Source organism: Pollicipes pollicipes, unplaced genomic scaffold (assembly GCF_011947565.3).
Source record: "Pollicipes pollicipes isolate AB1234 unplaced genomic scaffold, Ppol_2.1 Scaffold_5724;HRSCAF=6776_pilon_pilon_pilon, whole genome shotgun sequence".
NCBI classification, from domain to species: Eukaryota; Metazoa; Arthropoda; class Thecostraca; order Pollicipedomorpha; family Pollicipedidae; genus Pollicipes; species Pollicipes pollicipes.
In genome coordinates, this window is record NW_023596746.1 from 25,944,045 (window position 1) to 25,964,050 (window position 20,006).

General features: G+C 51.9%; 1 protein-coding gene across 2 annotated transcripts; it reads left to right on the forward strand.

Annotated features, from left to right (window-relative positions):
* The first annotated feature begins 684 nt into the window (after nucleotides 1-684).
* On the forward strand, nucleotides 685-12,167 carry LOC119102400 (chitin deacetylase 1). 2 transcript variants are annotated; one of them, XM_037225768.1, is made up of 6 exons: nucleotides 685-739; nucleotides 6,551-6,686; nucleotides 7,640-7,764; nucleotides 9,226-9,375; nucleotides 9,879-10,929; nucleotides 11,177-12,167. In XM_037225768.1, the coding sequence occupies exons 1-6, from the start codon at nucleotides 700-702 to the stop codon at nucleotides 11,274-11,276; spliced, it is 1,602 nt and encodes a 533-aa protein (XP_037081663.1). In that variant the 5' UTR covers nucleotides 685-699; the 3' UTR covers nucleotides 11,277-12,167. The 2 variants fall into 2 exon arrangements, with proteins under 2 accessions (XP_037081663.1, XP_037081664.1); XM_037225769.1 differs by lacking the exon at nucleotides 7,640-7,764 and adding an exon at nucleotides 7,953-8,065.
* Nucleotides 12,168-20,006: the final 7,839 nt, after the last annotated feature.

Genomic DNA, 20,006 nt, shown 5'->3' on the forward strand with positions numbered 1-20,006 from the left:
GGAAAAGTATCAATCATATCTTTCTTGTTCTAAAAAATGCAGCTCAATGCCTCTTCTGCTTATAAATCAGCGGTTGTGGAGACGGATTCGATTCACCCACGGCTCCATATCCCTGAACAGTCAGTTGTATCGCAGAAGTACGGACGCTCCGAGCGTTCCAAGAGTCGTATAAGGTCCGATGACGCCCAGCGTGTGTGATTTCAACCAGATTACAATAACAGTGTCAACTGCCAGCTGGGTTTACCATCCGAGCTGCCACAGCCTCATCCCTCGGGCTTGATGGCGCACAGTCTCTGTAAGTCACTGCAGACAGCGCCAGCCGGCACCGCGAGCTCCAAAGGAGCCAGCCGAGCCGAGCTGGGGGTCGCGCCAGCTGGGAGCCTGCCCCCCGAGCACGCCTGCGCACCGGCGCCGGCTCGGGCCGCCTCGCCGGCTGGCAGGGTCTGCAGCCGCTCTAGACTTATGGTAACGGCTCAGTGCACCTTGTCGATCATCGGACACTCTGCCGCAGCTGGTCTTCTCGTCAGACACCGGAGTGGCTACCAGAGCGCCGGCACCGCCGCTTACCGGCAAGCACTCAGAGCTTTCCCAGCTGCATTTCTGACCGTACACCAGTGAAAGTGTTGCAGTCAGCGCATGCGCACTGAGTGCGGGTATAAAAGCGGCCCGGCACTGGCACCGGCCCGTCAGAGCTCAAAGATGAGGCTTCTGTGTATAGTGGCGCTGGCCGTCGTCCTTGGTGAGTACCAGAACCGCGCCATCTTGGATCGGCAGTGACCTGACCCGATGTAACGTCTCACCATCGAAAGCGTCGGCATTGGGACATCCACCCTGGGCACCGCTCGGCAGGCGCGGAACTACCATGGATGACAGGCTTGGGAGCGTGGCAGTGGACGGACTTTTACTTTCGTTCAGTGTTCCTCTGGGTCGAATGTCAATTAGCGTTTATGACCAAGTACTAATGCCCCGCCACGCAATTATGCGTCTTAAGTACTACCTGCAAGCATAGGGCTGATACATATGTTTAAAAAGTGATGCTGACACTGCTAATTATTCCGTAATAAAGGTGTTGATGACTTCCAACTTGGTACGTGGCATAGCAATCCTAATTTGTTCAGGGTTTGCCTGTGTTGGATGGCGTTAACACCATGTAAGACCACGTATATTACAAATACCTGGCGTTGTGGTAATTACCCAGACATCATTACGACAATGTGTACCTTAAAAAGTAGGGGAATGCCACGTGAGAGAAAAACTCGCAGCTCATTAGCCCGTCAGTTATTAATCGTAAGCGGTGTCATTATATCTTTTTAGATGTGTGTTCCCTCAATGCCTGTTACTGCTTTTTAAAACGAAATCAAAACATATCCATAAGGATTTAGTCATGACTATTTGTTAGTAGTTTTTATGTTGCAACAACGATATGTTTTTTCATAATTTACTTTTTATTGACATTCCCATATCACAATGCATAGCATCGTCATTGGCATAGCATAAAGATGCCATTTCCGGCACCGCCTCGTCCTAAGTTACAACAGGGCTCCAGGCGGTCGATAAGAAACACAAACATGCGGTTACCAACACACAATATAGCAGAGCCCATACCTGTTCACGTCCAAAGAGCACGTAATGATCCTACGCACGACTAATTCCAGCCAACAGGCGCTTTGGTAAACTGATCAAACGAAGCGTTGGCTGAGTCTGCAGGAGGAGCTGGTGTTAAGTTTGCAAGGACAGCGTTTGGGAATAATCGCAGCGACAAGATATCTATACTTGGGAACTTATCATGATGTCCCAGTGCGCTTATCTAACTTCTTGTATGATGGTCGCAAATGTTGCGTAAGTGGACAATACCTGCTCTCAGGTACTCGGCGATATTAGCACCACTGATTGACTCCATCTTTAATTGCGTGTTAAGCCACAGTACGTCTGGCTGAAATGAGCGATTTCGAATTTTATTCCGAGGCAACTTTGTTGGAACTCTGGGCACGCGTCAAAGTTTCCTATTAGAATTATTTCCTAAGTTTCAAACATCTGTAAGCAGTTGTATATAACATACAGCTTGCAACGAATATATTTGGGGAGAGAATTAGGTCATCCCTAATGAATATCTCCCAGTTGCAATTTTTCCCTAAGGAGCCTTTTGACCCATGTGGCTTTTTAACTATTAATCAAAGAAAATATGTTGGAAGACCTAAAGCCTCCGTTTCGCACTCGTTTTCGTCACCCTGTGTTTTACTCAGTCACGTTTTCCGTTCCAGACAAATCGAAAATGGTATATTCTATTTGTTTAAGCTGGGGAGGCGATGGACTGGGTAACCCAGTTAGGGGTCCATTAACTGCGATAGTGCCAGCCCCTCGACAAACAACATTCTCCCCGCTGCAGTTATGTTCCGTGGAATCCATGGGAGAGTACTCTGCTTAGTTTGTCTGTTTTAGTGGGGTAATTCAGCTGGCGCACATCTTCATTTTCAACTGGTAGGTACTAAACGGATGTGCAAGGCCACTGTACATGTTCCTCATCGCAGATACAGCTCGCTAAACCTCATCTCGAGCCTGTCGGAAACGTACCAGGTTTTCCTTAGGTTAAGCTTCAGTCCTAATATTTCTCAAACAATTGACAAATTCAACAATTGACAGACAAAATTCGAAAGCTTCTGATGCTGATTATCCAGAATCATTTAAAACAAGTGTTGTATTGTTCGCGAAAGCAGGAAATTTCAAGGTCTCGGTTTGTATGCGAATTTGCTTGATCAGCAGCAAGTTCTGTATTGTATTCACTAGCGGTTCGGCGCACAGCACGAAAGGATGGCAGCTTAATGGACATCTTGGTCTTGGGCCGCGATGAATCGTGCATGGCTCAGATAGGTGATCACTTAACGCCAATGCAGACGTCCAGAAAGAAAACGTTCGAACCCAAGATTTAAAATATTTCCCGAAATCAACTTTAGCTACATAAAAATTTGGGAAATGCCAACTGGCTCCATCATACACCTCGAGATAGTCACAGTGGGCTGGCATTCCTCGAATGTTTCTTTCCTTAGTGCACCCCATCATATCAAGTACCCGCCGTATATTGTCGGCTATACATCGGCCCGGGCTGAAGTCGGCTTGATGTGAGAGAGCAAGTGGTTCGTGGGCAATAGTCATACGCTGACGTCGTCATTTATTGAAACACAAAAACCATCGGCACTGAACTTCGGCATCATTACGCTCCCCTCGCAACAGGCTGTGTAGAAGTGTCAGGTGCGATGCCGGCAGTGGCGCGCCCTCCGGCGCGCCCCGAGGGCAGGTCGAGGTGTTCGGGACGGCGAGCCGCCGGCGCGTGACCCCCACAGGGGCATTATCGGCGCCCGCCCGCTGCCGGAGCAGAAAATTGCCGTCGCGCGCGGCCACGGATGCGCCCTCCACCACACGCGCAGCAATCACGCGTCCTGTTCCCGGTGAGCAGTGAAAGTGACAGCGGCCGTTGCGGGGCGCAGCGTTGGCTGGTGCTGGCGCCCTGTGCAGGGCCGCGCCCAGTGCAGTCTTCAGTGCTACGTTCTTGTGCGCATCAGCGGTCACCGTGCAGACATGGCGGCGGTCGCCGTCGGTCCGGCGGCGCCGCGTTGGACGGACCCAGCTCGTGCTGCCGGCGGGGTGGACCGGTGCGCCGGGGTTCGAGAAGGCTCTGCCGGGCTCACCTGCTGACCGATTGCGGCTCCACCGAAGACGAAACACGAAGCTAACGGATTTGTGTGGCCTTTATCGCCCGCATCCCCTGTGACGGATCATGGTGATGGCGCTTATCACTAACGGTAAATCGGAGTGGAAACTGCCATTCAAGGTCGAGAGACACTTTTTGCTGCAGGAAGGCGGCCACCTGGGGTTTATCCCAGGCAGGATGACGCTTCCAGAATTCCAGACAACGGGTACAGCGCCGGAGCCTTGGTAGAGGTGGTCCGTCTCGAAAGCTCCGTTAACTCAACCCGTACTGCGTGACCACTCGGGAGAAGACAATGCACGAGAGCTGCTCATGTGTTCCGCTAGCTGTAGGCCGCGGCGGCCGTCACGCGGCCGTTTTGCTGCGGACGGGACGGCCTCTCAATTATCGGACCCTTGCTCTGCAGAGCATAACTTTGTGGTAGGACTGGTCATATCAAATTTCATTGAGGCAGCTAGGCCCACTTCCAGAATGAAGTAACTCGATTACATTCCAGGATATCAATGGCAGGTCTTTGTTACCTGTTCATAATGTTTTTCATTTGTATAAACGTAGACAGGGCTGTGCTTGCAATCACATATATCATGTCACTACAGTTATGCAACATACTGTGATTGCCTGAAGCTGGTTACGTACTATGTGTATAATCAGCTCTGTAATATAATATACAGTATTATATATATATATATATATATATATATATATATATATATATATATATATAATACTGCCGCCTGGAGCTGACAAATGATACACTGATCTGTTGGCGTTGCATGGAAGATCAAGCGGGGTGTTTGTGCAACACCGTATCTCATTTAAATAGCACAGGAATATAAAATTGGCGGGTGTCTCCGACCCCAAAACCGTACAAATGTCTTCGCGAAACCAATGGTCCTTCTAGGCCCAGCAAGCTGCGATCAATGTTCAATTATCTATGTGTTCTTTTACAATGTTGTGGTTGGAGCCAATAGACGTTTAAAGCATTACTGCTTGTTCTTGTAGCATCACTTTCTTCGAAAAGCCGGCTGTTGGTGAACTGCAGTTTTTGCTTGAAACCGAGGACATATCTAGGTGATGGTGTAATTCTATGCTTTTTTGGGTTAGTCGAACAACATGACATGATGACTAGATTTTTCCACCAGTTTTGAAACTTACCCCGAAAGTAGTTCATCATAACCCGTCACAGGGATGCGAGTGACAAAGGCCACAAAAATCCGTCGGCCTCGTGTTTCATCTTCGGAGGAGCAGCAATCAGTCAGCATTGAGCCAGCTCCGAAACTTACCTCTACCTGAACATTATCGCCGTACATACCAGTCGGTTAGCGAATGAGACCAGCTTCCAAAGGTCATTTTGCTGACGTGTTATTTGGATATCACGCTTATTTTGACAACTAACCCCCCCCCCCCTCCCCCCCGGAATTGGCGCAAGGTATGTAGTGATAAAGTATGGTAACATTTTGATTATATCGCTAAAACTCGGTGAGCTGTCATCATACTGATTTAATTTCCTTGCTTTTAAGTATAATTATTTTTAAGGTACATGATCCCAATCAAACTTATGATGCTGGGGTCTCGGACGGGATTGGCACAATAAAGACGTTACATAAGCTTCAGATGTGACCTCAGTATGCCACAAACATGAAGCCATGGTCAGCAGATCAGCAGATGTCTGGTCGTTGGGTCTCTGCCATGGATAAGCTATTTTTGCAAGCTTTCTAAAAAAAAACAAGCCAACTAGGATGAAGCGAGATACCTTTACGTTGGGGCCTACGGAGGTGCTGGAGCGATGACAACCAGTGGCTCCATGCGCATTGGGGATAACCTAACTAAAGCATCACTGTCACCTCCCGTGTGACATTTCTAGCCACCTCTCATGCGACATCAAGATGGAGGTGCATGCGCCTCGTTTTAATGATCTCTTCACGTCTGCTTGCTTGTGCTTCAGCCACGTAATGACGTCAGCGCACGATCGTAAAATGCTGCTGACCTGAACAAACGGAGCCTACCGATCGCGTTGTGAGCCCCAGCTGTCCCTTTCGACCCACTGCCATCACACCACATGCTCCAGGGCCTGACAGACGACACCACGCCAGCATCTTGTGCCTAGTTATTTTACATTTCATTTCACAAAACCTGCCAAGGGTGAGCGCATTGTGAAAGACGTCTCCGTTGCAAAACTCGGCCGGCCCGGTGGTCCGGTGCCTGGGGCGGTGGCCGTGTCGTAACCGCAGCGCCGCCTGGTCAGCGCCGGTTGCGTTGCCGCCCGACTCGGCCGCGTCCGTCGTCGCACCATCGGCAGTCCTGCCAAAGTCAAGGCCGCGGCGGCGCGGCGGCGAAGGCCTTGAAAGGGCGGCACTTTCGTTCGGCGGCCGCCGGCGGGCTGGCGCGAGCGCTGGGCGGGGCTGGGATCGGAGGTCACGGCGGCGCCTCGCGGGAGGACCGACGAATGGCTCTGGAGCCGTTGCAGCGTGTCGCGCTCAATGGAGCGTGCCAGATCGATCTGGGGCGTAAAGGGTGGGTGGAGCGAAGCAAGAGACTGGTTTGTGTGGCGTTAGCTCTCCTTTCCTCACATGTAGGAAACGTGCATCACATGCCCGCCAAGGTGCCTCGCCAAGGTTACACGTGCTGACTAATAAATGAGCGGACTGCATGTGATCAGGCGCTCTGCGAATGATGATGTCATGCGGTAAGTGTTGATCACACAAGAACCTTTTTCGTCGAAAGCTATGTCCGGTCTGTTCGGTTTCTAGCCAGTTCGCACCACCGCCATAAGCCGCGGGAGCGGGGCTTTGGCGGCCCGACCAAGTCTGGAGCTGTGTCACTGACGACCTCTCGCCCTCTTTTCAGCGGACGCCTCCAGTCTGCGGCAGAAGCGGCAGCTGATCCGCAAAAAGGAGAACAACAACATCGAAGAGCTGTGCAAAGACCGCGGCGACGAGTTCTTCCGTTTGGAGACCGACGGAGACTGCAAAGAGGTCTACAGGTCAGTCGCGTGACCTGGTAGGCTGGCGGAGGTCTTTGAACGGTCGCGCTGCAGCTTCTTGCCTTTGTCGTCAGCCATTATGTTGCCGATTCGTGGCGCGTGCCTTCCCTATGTCAGTTAAGGCAGTAATTGTACTTCAGCAGAAACAGATGTTACGTCCAACATACTAAAATGTGTCGCGATCTGGCGTTGTCTTTCAAGCTAATTTGAGTAATGTTAGCGTTTTTCATCTCATCGTGTTATCCGTATCATTTATTTTCGCATCCTTTATTTTTGCATGCTCCCGGACATGGTTTAGAGGATCACGAAATATGTTTAAGCCATAACAAATTCAAATGAGCCTATTCCAAAACTCCTTGCTACCAAAACACATCAGCATAAACCCTGCGCCACAATCAGCAGACAACAAGCGCCACATCACTCGTCTGTTGATTCCACATCGTGTCCAGCTTTTGCTAAATTGCGTCACTTCCTTTCTGGTACGATTTGTCGGACCACGTTAGGGCCGTAACTGCAGGGCTTCTCTTATCCGTTCCTCTGTGCTGCTTCGAACGAACCGGTCACGGACATCAAGATTACGTGTGACTTTGTCTGGGTATATTGATTCGTTTGGCTATTTTGATGACCATCTGCTACGAAATACCAGTTTGTACCTCTCTGCTGTGGATGTTATACAAGGGTGTACTGCGTTTTTGAATATTATCATCATTTTACACAAGAGCGTAAGTTTGCTGTTCATCTCACAAAACCCATTGAATTTCGATGCCCGTCAGTCTGTCTCGTACTTGCCGCCACCCAAAGCACATTGCCGCCCATTTTAATGTAATAGCATCGAGCGCTGCCATCCTCTTCTAGATAGCTCCTGGTGTGGCGCCCTAACTCCTCCCTCGGTGTGCCGAATGATCGCCGTCCGCTTTTGCCAGCCTGGAAATAACGTTTGTATAATTTTACAGATGCGACAGAGGCCGGGCAGTGACCCGGTTGGCCAAGGTCAAATGCCCCCCGAGCCTTGCTTTCGATATCATGCGACAAACTTGCGATTGGAGTTACAAGGTTAAGAACTGTGATCAAATATCAAGTGAGTAGTTGCTGTTGCATGTCGGATCGGTCACGTGACTGCGGCTCGGGCGTGGTGGCGGCCCGGCGCCGGGGCATGTGACCGCCCGCGGTGCGGTGTCGGCCCGCCACCTGACCCCCGCCGGTGTCACTGACCCCTCTCACCCGTTGACCCGTGCGTGTCATGTGGTGACCCGCTCCCATTCGTAGGTGCACGCGCGCCGGTCTTAAGCGGATTCAATGTCCCGATGGTTTGGCTTTTGATGTGCGTCAGCAGACATGCCTCTGGAAGAGGCACGTCAAGACCTGCGACCTGCTCTCAAGTAAGTGGCGGCGAGGCGAACACGGTGGAGGCGCGCCCGTGCAAAGGAGCCGGTGTACAGTGGCGGCGGTGGCGGCGGAGGCGGCGGCGGCGGCGGCGACACATAGACGCACAAACACAGACACGTGAACGGGCGGCGGCTCCACCACAGGCTTTGTGTGCTCTTCGTCGTCGGCTGACGTCGGGCGGCGGGTGGCGGCGACGGGCCGAGGAGACGCTGGCAGTCTCCGAGCCTTCGGCATCTTGTCATGTGTTTGTGTGCTGTGCGTGTGAGTGTGTGTATGCGAGAGAGAGAGAGAGAGAGAGAGAGAGAGAGAGAGAGAGAGAGAGAGAGAGAGAGAGAGAGAGAGAGAGAGAGAGAGAGAGAGAGAGAGAGAGAGAGAGAGAGGGAGAGAGTTGAGTGGGTAAACTAGTGTACTGATTGCTGGTCTGGTGTGAGTTGGGGCGTAACGGTGCCTAAATGCCTGATACGCTACACCATAATTAAACACACTTTGATGCTGAGTAAGCCTAACCGGTCCCATGAAGCCGAGATGGGTATTTATATGATCCAGAGAGCACACCGCTCACGTAGTGCCATGGTGTTATTGGTGTTCTTAGACTAGTTATTACGGTTAATGGTGTCCTCACACTAGGTACTTAAGGGCTTCGAGTTAGTGACAATCTTAGACTAAATACTGAACTCGTGCTGGTGGTGTTGGTTCCCGATGTTTGGTGCTGGTACGCCTTTCTTCGGAGTCATTTTTGTGTGATGTGGTACCCTAAGCCATATTTGTTTTCGCTCCCCTGGTACGCAAGCTATAGCTGTTTGAGCTTTAGACATCATGCAGAGGAATGTTTGCCTTCTTTCCGTCACATTCAGTTCAGAGGCTGCGGAAATGGCTGATTTGGAATGCATCGTTCAAATAGTCGGTCACAAAAATCAGCTTCCGTCAAACGCTTGTAGCCGTCACTCAACTTTATGACCATCAGTCCCTCTCAGCGTCATGCAATGGTTGCAATTGTCTGCAGCGTCATGCAATTCGTCATGCATCACGAAACCTTTGTCCATTTAATTGTAACATGATACCTTGTTCCGCGATCCTCTTCTGCAATCTTTGTTTCTCCTGGGTTGACCGGCCGGCACGAGTGACCCTAACCCGCCGCTGCGACCGCCCTCAGAGCCGAAAAAAGTGCTGCCCTTGCTGAAGACCGACGAGCCACTCTGCCCCACGGGGCAGCTGGCATGCGGCAACAGCGAGTGCCTCGACCGAGAGTTGTTCTGCGACGGCAACCTCGACTGCACTGATGATTCGGACGAGAACGCCTGTGGTGAGTGCGGCGCGAGGTCACAGGCGCCTGCGTTTAGTGCGGTACGAGGTCACAGGCGTCGGTGGTGAGTGCGGCGCGAGGTCACAGGCGCCTGCGTTTAGTGCGGTACGAGGTCACAGGCGTCGGCGGTGAGTGCGGCACGAGGTCACAGGCGCCTGCGGTGACGACAAGGTCTGAGCCGCGTGTGCTATCAGTCGAGTGCTGTGCTGTCGGTGCGGGCTTTGGCAGGTCTTGCTATATGCTTATGTGCCCGACGGTGATATTTCTGCTCATGGGAGTGAATTTGTGAAAGGTGCAGCTATAGGCTTATCAAAATAGGTCAAAACTCGTCTCTCAAGTCATCTCGGCACCTCCTGGGTTCTCGATCGTCACGGTGTGTGCTGTTCACTAAGGCCATTGCTGATGTTCAAGACTGGCGACACCTTGTCAGTCCCATTTTTTGACGTTTGATTCAGCGTGACCACAGACCACCCGTGCGTGACGCCGTCGTTCCCTCTCGACAGAGGTCGGCGTGGACCCGAACGGCGCCGGCGTCTGTGAACCGGCCGACTGCGCGTTGCCCGAGTGCTTCTGCTCGCCGGACGGCACCCAGATCCCAGGCGCCCTGGAGCCGGCGCAGACACCGCAGATGATCACCATCACCTTCCACGGCTCCGTCAACGTCGACAACATCGGCATCTTCCAGGACATCTTCCGCGACGACCGCCAGAACCCGAACGGCTGCACGGCCAAGGGCACCTTCTACGTGTCGCACAAATACACCAATTACTCGGCCGTGCAGGAGCTGCACCGCAAGGGCCACGAGATCGGCGTGTTCTCCATTACCAACGAGGACGACCCCGACTACTGGTCGTCGGGCACCTTCGAAACCTGGTATGACGAGATGGCTGGTGCGCGCGACATCATCGAGCGGTTCGCCAACATCACCGACGGTTCCGTCACGGGCGTGCGAGCGCCGCAGCTGCGCGTGGGCGGCAACAACCAGTTCTTCATGATGGAGGAGTATGGATTCCTCTACGACTCGTCCATCACGGCGCCGCTGGGCCGCGTGCCCATCTGGCCGTACACGCTCGACTACCGCATGCCGCACAAGTGCCTGGGCACCTCGCAGAACTGCCCGTCGCAGTCGCACCGGATCTGGGAGATGGTCATCAACGAGCTGGATCTGCGCGAGGACAGGAACGTGGACGAGCGCCTGCCTGGCTGCCATCTGCTCTCCTCGTGCACCAGCATCCAGTCCAGCGAGCAGTTCGCCCAGATGCTGCGCAGCAACTTCGACCGCCACTACACGACCAACCGTGCACCACTCGGCCTGCACTTCACCGCCGGCTGGCTGAGCGGCAACAAGAACTTCAAGAAGGAGCTCAACAAGTTCATCGACGAGATGCAGGCCAAGAACGATGTCTATTTCGTCAGCAACCTGCAGGTGCTGAGCTGGATGAACAGTCCGACCGAAAGCAACGGCATCCGTGACTTCGCGGAGTGGAAGGACAAGTGCGACGTCAAGGGTCTGCCTCTCTGCTCGCTGCCCAACCCCTGCCCGCTGACGACCAGGTGCGATTTTATTGCGTGATGACAAATGGCGTAAAACGATGCAAGAGGCACCCTCGATTTATTGTCAGTTTGTTTGGTTAGTGCGTGTCACTTAACGATTCTCCAGCAAACGTTGCTCGTAGAAAGCGACTAACTGTGGCGTGCGGCTCTGCCTAGATTCACGACATCTCATGTGTTGTCAAACTCATATCACTAGTCTGAATAGTCAGTTGCCATTGCATGACGTCACAACTCTTTTGTTCCGCAGGGAGCTGCCCGGAGAGAACTTCTACCTGAACACTTGCATGGAGTGCCCCAAGAACTACCCCTGGGTCGAAGACTACACTGGCAACGGCTTCGCGCTCTAAGCTGCGTGTCCTTACTGCGGCCTGGCCTGCGACTCTTCAAACAGCGAGTCCTCACTATGGCCTGACACGGTGGACATGCTGACGGAGTAGGCTGGCGCCTGACTGCACAGAGTACAATGTGATCGCCTGCATGTGACCCCAAAAGGTGCCGCGTGAGTAGGCTCGGTGTTTTCAACTGTGATGGAGACGGTGCGGGCCGGTGTCCCGGTGCCAGCCATCTTCAGAGTGGGCGTCTCCCCGCGGCGTTGGTCCGCCCAGGAGCCTTGTTACGCCACCGGGGCTGGCTCGCGTCCGGCTGGAGCTGGCAGGGCGCACTGGCCAGGAAAGCGCGTCCGCACAGGTCGCCTGCTGCACCATCCGATCGTCTGATAACCTGAGAACGACTGTCAGCCTACCAGCGCCGCAGCTGTCGCCATGGCAACGGCCAGCGGCGGACCAGGTCGGGGAGTCGGGTGCCGGTGTGCCTGACCGCCGGCCGTCCAAGCTGCAGTCGTCTAGTCAAACGGATTGGAAAGGCTCGAAACACCTCCGGAGGGGCATCGTATCACTTTTCTTGCGATGGAAGGCGCCTTGTCGAGTCGGACTGTTTCAAAATCACATCTGTGTGGCTCCGGGTGAGGGGATGCGAGCCTTGGGGAACTGAGACATATGCCATCACGTCTCGCGCTGAAGGGAGGTCCTGCTCTTCATAAGTGTCGCTAGTACCCGTGCGTTTCCTTTTCCGTATCTCATGCTGAAATCAGTCCGTCTTCCTCCACCCGCGCGATCGCTTTGGCCCACCCGATCTTTAGGGATGTTCGTGCATCGCATCTGTCCATGTTATCGCTGCAACATGTGCGCGAGTGTTTAAAATAAAACGAGAGGGTGTCTCGCTCTCTTCACCAGCTTAAACATCTCTGAAATAAATCCTCAATGATGGAGGTAAATAAGTGGCTCTATACCCCTGCATTGTGAAGGTGACCAAAGAGCTCTTGTGAGCTCTAAACTTCCCAGACTGAATTTTCCCAAGACTCCCGCTTGACGAGTACTGAGATACGAAAGGGGCGGGGTGGAAATGGGTCGAACAGAAAGCCAGACGAATGGATTGAACGCCTCAACAGCCATCAGACCGGCAGCACCAGACAGCCGAGCCGGTCCTGTTTGGCCGGATCATTTGTCGATGCTGGGATTGTGGTGTAAGTGATCATCAGTCTGTCAGTGTCAACCTGCCGAGCAGAGGACTCGTGAAGACGCATTCTAGTTTTGAGCCACGCGAAAATATGTGAATTCGCTACGTGCAATGCGTTATAACCCACTCTCTAAAACGACCAGAGCCTGCATTTCGCGAACGTCTGTTTGGCCTGCAGCGTACCCTCCGACTTTACTAGAGCAGCCATAACGTGAGTGTTGTCCGGTACCAGCGGCACATTGTTTGGACTGTAGGCACTTTCAGCGGTTCACTGTCCCTCACAGTTGGGACTGCGAGCTCTTCTCACCGTGCTTTGGTCGGACCCCAGCTTTGTGGTCAGCTATCCATCTTTCAACTGCAGGAATATAAAAACTGCAGACAAACTAAAATGTGAATCGATTTTGGTTGCGTGTTCGACCACGCATCGCCTGCCCAACTCCCTGGGCTACTTTAGCAGCTTGGTATATCTGGGCGCTTCCCAATTTCAGAGCTCCCAAAGCCTTCCCGTTGGAGGTCCGTGCTCCACCGTGCGGCACGCCTCCGCCTGTGCGCATTAGCTGGGATGTTGGTCCTTTGGAGCGCCACCTGTGGCGGACAGACACGCGGTTGTCGGTCGAGAAGCAGCCAGTGCGTGAGAATGGAAGATCACACGGGCCCCGTTCGACCCGAAGTGTGCACCACTAACCGTGCGATCGGGGAAGGGGTCGCACCACGGCCGCAAGCGCGCAAACATCCACCCAACCCTCATTGCAAGGCAATTAGCAAAAAGTGAAAGTGCACTAAACAGGTAATGGTTGGGAGCCACCCGTTGAATAGAGAGAGGCTCCATCTCAGTGTCATCAGCTGTCAAGCAGCAAGTTACCAGAACCTTAAGCCGGGGATGGCCAACCTGTTCTTAAGTCGACACGTCCCAAAAGCACACTTTTCGTGACCAGATTCACCTAAAAACTCTAGCCGCAGGATTACCCTGGTGAATCCAATGTCGGACACAAAGCACGGGGCCAAGCACTGCTGCGATTATGTTGCACATTGGCGCGCAAAACAAGTGATACGTTAACTGAAACGTCTGTTCAGCTGTTTTAACGCCGACAAAGGAAGCAAATACCGTATAATCGTGCTTTGATGTGAAATTAGGTATTTTTCGTGATTGAAGGAGAAAGACATTGGTGTTGTTCCGAAGCGGAACTAAGTAAGGCTCAGAATGGTCACCCCAGCTCACACCCTGACCCTGAACTCTCGGCATCCAAGCTTTCACAAATAATGGTGTAGCCCTGTACTTCCCTCTGACTCAGGCAGCTCTGAGAAATCTTGCATGCGACACCCAATCCCACACAGTGACCAGCAGTCACAAGTTAGGTCTTTTCCCGCCAGGGTATCCAAGGCGACAAGCAGTCCCTTGCTACGCACAAACGAAGATGCAAAGGACACCTGAAACAAACCTCGCAGGCAGAACAGCAAAACACACGTCGCTGTCTGAATGCGACCAGATTTTGAGCTGTTTATGCTGGAATGGAAAGAAAGTTGACCTTTCTGTGCGTTACGTACTAATATCATGTGAAACCTCAGATACAAAAATATCGGCGTAAGGCTCAATACGCTATTATGGTCTGAAATATCAAATGTTGTGACATGACAAGCCAAATATTCGACCGCCCATCCTGGGTCACCATGCATCCGACCGGCATTTCTCCTGACAGCAAACTAGCCTTGGATCCTAGTCAACCCAGTTCCATGAAGCCGGTGATAAGTCCTGGTCCCATCAAGCCTTGATCAGGTTTCAGCTCAATCTTTTTTGGCTGGTTTCCCGGTAAGCTGCATTTAATCGCAGCTTGTCACTACGGGGCGTTGCCGAGTAGACTCTCATACGGTCTTGATGAGATGGCGCCCTTAACGTAGCTCATACGCATTAGCTCCAAACAGCAGTCCGTCCATTTATCGCGGTCACTCACTGTTTACGTGAGTGACCATGCTGAGACAGCGCGTGCCGGCCGGGGCGTCCGCAGCCTGCGCACAGCCGTATCGCCGGGCTGTGGTGTACACGGCGCTGCCAGACCAGCCGTCTCGAGGGGCGGCCTCACCTGGAGCACGCTGGCGGTGCTCCGGGTGATGCCCTAAAGAACACGCTGCTGCGCTTAGGCGGCACATGACGGGCGAGTGCTACTGGCGCGACTCAGCGATCTCTTCAACGCCGAAGTCGTTATTCCGGCAAGTTCGATGTGTCGCATCGCCTCCCTCAGCCCTAAGGTTGTCTGATGGTGCCTCTCCGAAATGGCATGCAAGCGCGCCCAAATATTTATTAGCGTATTCATTAGCGTTGCCCGTGTTTTGACACCAGAAACGTGTTTCTAGAATTTATGGTTTCGGAGCAGCAGTGGTTTTTCGGAACATTGCCCGATGATCTATAGTGGGCGAGGGCGACGCGCAGAAACTGACATTCCGTGGATAGCCAGGCCCGGACAGACATTGTTACATAATGGAGCCATACGTCATAAACGTATGCTAGACACGCATAAAATTGTTCCCCACTGTACTCAGAATTGAAGAAGGAACACAACTGTTCAAGTTTGGTGTCGTTGCGAGGTATTTTTCGTACACGTGAGCATGTCGGGTCGAAAATGTGATTTTCGAGAAAATTTGACCTTTGATCAGGAATAAGTGGGTCAATTATTGAACTGGTAGCATCAAATTTATTACCGATCGCGATATCACGTCAAGACCCATTAACTAATGTTTCTATGGAATTATATCCTTCTTGATTTGGAAACAGCAGTGGGATTTGCATCGACCCTTATCAGTCCTCGTTATAAAAAAACGGCGAGGCAGGGCGAGGGTTAATGCCGTTTATTCACGTGACGCTCTCACCCATGGGCACCAGCTCACGACACCACACTCCTGGACTATCCCACCAAAGTCGCGGGAAGCCGACGGCGATGGTAACGGTGCTAGCCAGTCGATGAGCTTGCCGTGACGCCACGGTCTGAGGCGCGGAGCGGCTCGTGCAACGGAGGCCCTTGAAGGGGCCGGAACGGGAGCGGTCGGGAGAAACGCGGCTCGCCGCCGGTCGGGCCACGTGGGGCAGGGCCCGGCTCCGCATTCCTGGCGCCATCACGGCTCCAGGAAGTGGCGCGCGCTACCGGAGTTTACAGGCGTCTGAGCTGCACCCTTCACCGGAGCAGCGGCACCCTTATGAGGCGTGTTAATGGTCGGCTGGAAAGGGCGGCTGGAGACCGGTGGTAAAAACAGGGAATCGGCCGACCGGCCGAGCCATAGGAAATACATTGATTTGTCGCAGTCCTTTCACCAAGCACAGCGACCAACTAAAAATCGTGGAATATTTCTGTGGCCGGGATGGGATGAAACCTAAAAAGGATGATATGGTGCCGTAGGTTATGGTAGAGGGCCCTTGCGAACAGGCCTGCTGGTGTTGTGTGACGGAATGCATCGTCGCGGAGGCCTGCTGTCAGGTCGTGCACTGTGCGTTAGAATGTTTTGTACAATGATTTGTCGAGGCATTTTCAACACTTTTAAAAATTATATTTTTATATTTCATTTCTGTTTTAACATAATTTTTTCAACAACAACATTTTCAACATTTTTCAATAACAACCGTCACGCCATGTTCAGTGGAAGGCACTTTTGGCACCAAGCGTCGCGCGAAAAGGTAATTTTTGTCGCCAACTTAATCCACCAAGTTCGGACGTTTTATCACCGCTGGACTACCCCACTAGTTCAGTAGGCAACGAATATCGACGTTGCATTTTAGGAACATTTGCTGAAACGGTGCACCATCATTGCAGGCCACCTGCATCTTGCGCTGCATGGATTACGGTGATGCAGGTGGATGGATTGGTATGATAATCTCTGATGATATTTGCATGCAACGATTTTCGTTCAGATGTCATGTGCGGGTCGGCCCGGCATACCTGAGATTTCCATGCCCATATTTGGGAACTTCTACCTTGGCGCTGCGGTGTGAAACGTAGGCTTACTCCGTCAAAGGGTTTAAGGGATCGGCAAGGTGCGCACAACGGGGAAAGAAAAATGGCTTGCGATCCAGACTTAGCCCTTTTAGCTTTTTTGAAAAAGAGCAAAGATGGGAAGATTTTGAACCGAACCAAAGTGGTTCAAAATCTGAAGTGCAGTTAAAACAAATGGCCAATAGCCCACAAGAGGCAGGAAGTATATATCACGAGAAAAAGAGAGAGAGAGAGAGAGATATATATATATATATATATATATATATATATATAGAGAGAGAGAGAGAGAGAGAGAGAGAGAGAGAGAGAGAGAGAGAGAGGGGGGGGGAGAGAGAGAGAGAGAGAGAGAGAAAGAGAGAAAGCGAGAGAGAGAGAGAGAGAAAGAGAGAGGGAGAGAGAGAGAGAGAGAGAGAGAGAGAGAGAGAGAGAGAGAGAGAGAGAGAGAGAGAGAGAGAGAGAGAGAGAGAGAGGGAGAGAGAGAGTGGCATTGTGTGATACATCTCTCAGATGCTAGTCAAAACGCGGCAGGTGTGATGATAATAGGCTATATGATAAATAGCAAGCTTAGCTTTGTAAACGGTTTCACCTACGGCCATGGACTTGAATGAGCGACGGTTGAAGTCAAAGACACCAAGCAGGTCAATTAAAGCTTAGGTTCCAAGCGGCTAATTGTTGCTAACATTTCTGGCGCAAAGCAAAATCTGTTAGCGGTTCATGTCACCTAAGCATGCAATAAACGTTAATTATCTGAAATAAGCCAGCGACTCCTCAGATTCTTAGTTAAAGTTAGTTGTGACACGTCAATGCCACACAAGCCCCGTGCAGTGACGCGTAGTAAACCTATATCATATCAAACCTAATCAGATGTTTTCACAAATTGTTAGGTAATCTGTTTCAAGAAAAAAGCAGGCATTTCAGCATGTTTCCTCCAAATAAGTAATGCCACGTATTACACATGACAGCAACAAACAGCTATCTTTTTGACCATTTAGAACCAAAGGCTGTGTCACGGATTTTTCCTGAGTGTGGGCGGGGGATGAGACAAGATCCACCTGGAGATTAAGCGTGGTCAGAAAAAAACCAACAAACCCTGCCCACCGGTCCTGCAGGGCTGAAAACTACTCGGATTTCACCATCATATTTTGCAGATGAATATTTGCTGTTTATTTATAGAGAAAATGAAAAATTAACATCCAGCGTGGCTGTGACGTCTTACTGCACTAACCAGCCACAATCGTCATCGACAAAGCGTATCAAGTAAATCATCGCGCTTCTACAGCAGCAGCCGTCTTGCCGTATACGAAACGTTAGGTATACGTAACACCAGAACTTTTATCGTGCGAATGAAATATTGCGACCGCTTTATGATGCGGTTGTACGGCAGCCGCTGGCTGTTGGTTAGACTGTTGGTTGTCTTGTAAATAAGACGTCTCCACCTACCTGGCCAGCTCACCGCCAACGGTATAAGGTGGCTGCGGCTCTGCCAGCCCTCAAATGTCCAGTGCACCTGCCCTGGCGCTTGCGGCTACTTTTGAGCGTCCAGGTCTACAAAATGCCAGGTGGCAGCCTTTTCTTGGCTTTTGTGAAAAGCAATTGGTGGTCTGCGTGCTTTCAGAAGTGGTTTTATTTTAAAACTGGATAATATGCGAAAAAATATATCAATCTGTAACGTCACCTAGGCTGTGACGAACCCACGGCACCTGAAAACAATTCCGTTTGCCACCGTTTGGCATTTAAGCAGGTCCCAGTGACCTGCTCAACTCCAGAGAAGCAAACCGATCTCCCACACCCTATCGCCGGTAAGTGAGCACTCATTGGAACATGGGTGAGAGAGCGGCCCGGCAAGACACACTGAACCCGTTCGTCGCCGCAATGCACGCTGACAGGGCTGCGCGGGCGGGTGACCGGCTTCATGGGGCGGAGGAGGGGGAGGGGGCAGGCCACCGCAGTGCTGACGTCACCGGACCAGGCCGGCCACGGGCGTTCACGAGCGGCTGCCGCGGCGCTCGCCCGGCGCTGGCTGGCAGCGCGGCCCTCGGGTTGGCGCAGGAGGCGAGGCTATTGCGCAGTGCGGGGTACTTGTGGGCGCTGGAACGCGGAACAGGGCTCCAGGCGGCCAGCTGTTGCGACAGCGGCACCCCCACTCCGAGTGGTGAGAGTGGAATCCTGAGGAGTGCGCCGCGTGCAGCCCCAAATCCCTCCCCCGCCCCAAGCGAAAATGTCTCAGTGGGTATTTGAAGAAGGCATTTAAATTTAAAGAACCCGAGTGGGGGTAAGCATGCACAAATCAACCGTGTATACGTGCAAAGCCTCAGCCATCCATCCCGCGACAAGAACTGCGATAACTTCGTGGTACTCTAAACCAGTGAAACTTTTCAGTTTACAGCATCGCGCGTGGCATAATACAACACACTTTGATGCTATCTCCAAACAAAGTTAAGAACCAAACAACATTTTGGCACATGCACGGGAGAAAGTATGGAAGGAAAATATATATTTCATGTGCCATCATGCTGTAATTGAACTCGTACGCAAAACTACAAAACTGTGGAAGCTCACACTGATGAAATTGATTCGTTCAGTAGACACATCCAAGTAATCTTTCCACTTACCAATCGAAGTGAGGGATGCTGATCTGTATTATTTTCGTACGAACACTTTGATTTAACGGATTTTTGGTACAGATCTTATGCTAAGCAGTGCTTGTTGCGTGAACGCTCTAACTCCACCATCTGATCATGAAATTCCAGTTCAACGACAGAATTTGGTGGCAAAAGTGTTACGTTCGCAATGCTCAGCACCATCCGCCCCGCCCTCTGACGTCATCTGACCTTGAGTGGTCGCTGCCACCGGCCGCAGGCCATCTCATTCATGGGCAAGCGAGTGTCAAAGCGATTTGAGTCCATCCTCCCGCCACCGCTAGGCTGGAAGGCAGACGCTTTAACCGACTGAGGTTAAAGCGGCGAATATTTTGGTGGCGAATGTTACCACTTTTTGCGTTCCATTTCTAAGGGTTACGCTTTTTCAGAATGATTCGTGTTTTACGATTTAGTTCGAATTTAGTTAGTTGGGATATTTTGATTGGATGGATCCTGGCTCAGTTCCCACATTGAGCGGAGTGTCCTGAGTGAGCCCTGACCCCACCATCCGGTGATGAAATTCCGGGTCGGCAGCAGAATTTTGCGACGCACGCTTCACGGAGCGTAAAGTTCGGCACGGCTCGTCTGGGCTGCTCGAGTGCTCAATGCGACTCGAACCCGCCCCGCCACGAGTGCATGGATCTGAAAGCAGACGCTCTAACCAGTTGGGTTATGGGGACGGACCAAGACACCGGATAACAGGGATTATATGCTCCATTTTAAACCCAAATGATTGGGGATTTGGTCTCTCCTGACAGCCGGAGGGTTGCACCAATATTGCAGCTATCCACCCTGGCGCAAGCGCTTCGAGCGAATGAAGCACCATTTTGCACGAAAGACGATAGCAGAATGACTCACCAAACTCGCTAGTCCTAAGAAGATAGTGGTAAGCCACGATCTGTTGGGAATGGATACAGCTTGGTCCTCTTCTGTGCTCGATATATAG

Coding starts and splice junctions, on each gene's coding strand:
- LOC119102400 (XM_037225768.1), top strand. CDS start 700: ATGAGGCTTCTGTGTATAGTGGCGCTGGCCGTCGTCCTTG. Junction 7,765..9,225: donor GAACTGTGATCAAATATCAA/GTGAGTAGTTGC, acceptor GACCGCCCTCAG/AGCCGAAAAAAGTGCTGCCC. Junction 9,376..9,878: donor TTCGGACGAGAACGCCTGTG/GTGAGTGCGGCG, acceptor CCCTCTCGACAG/AGGTCGGCGTGGACCCGAAC.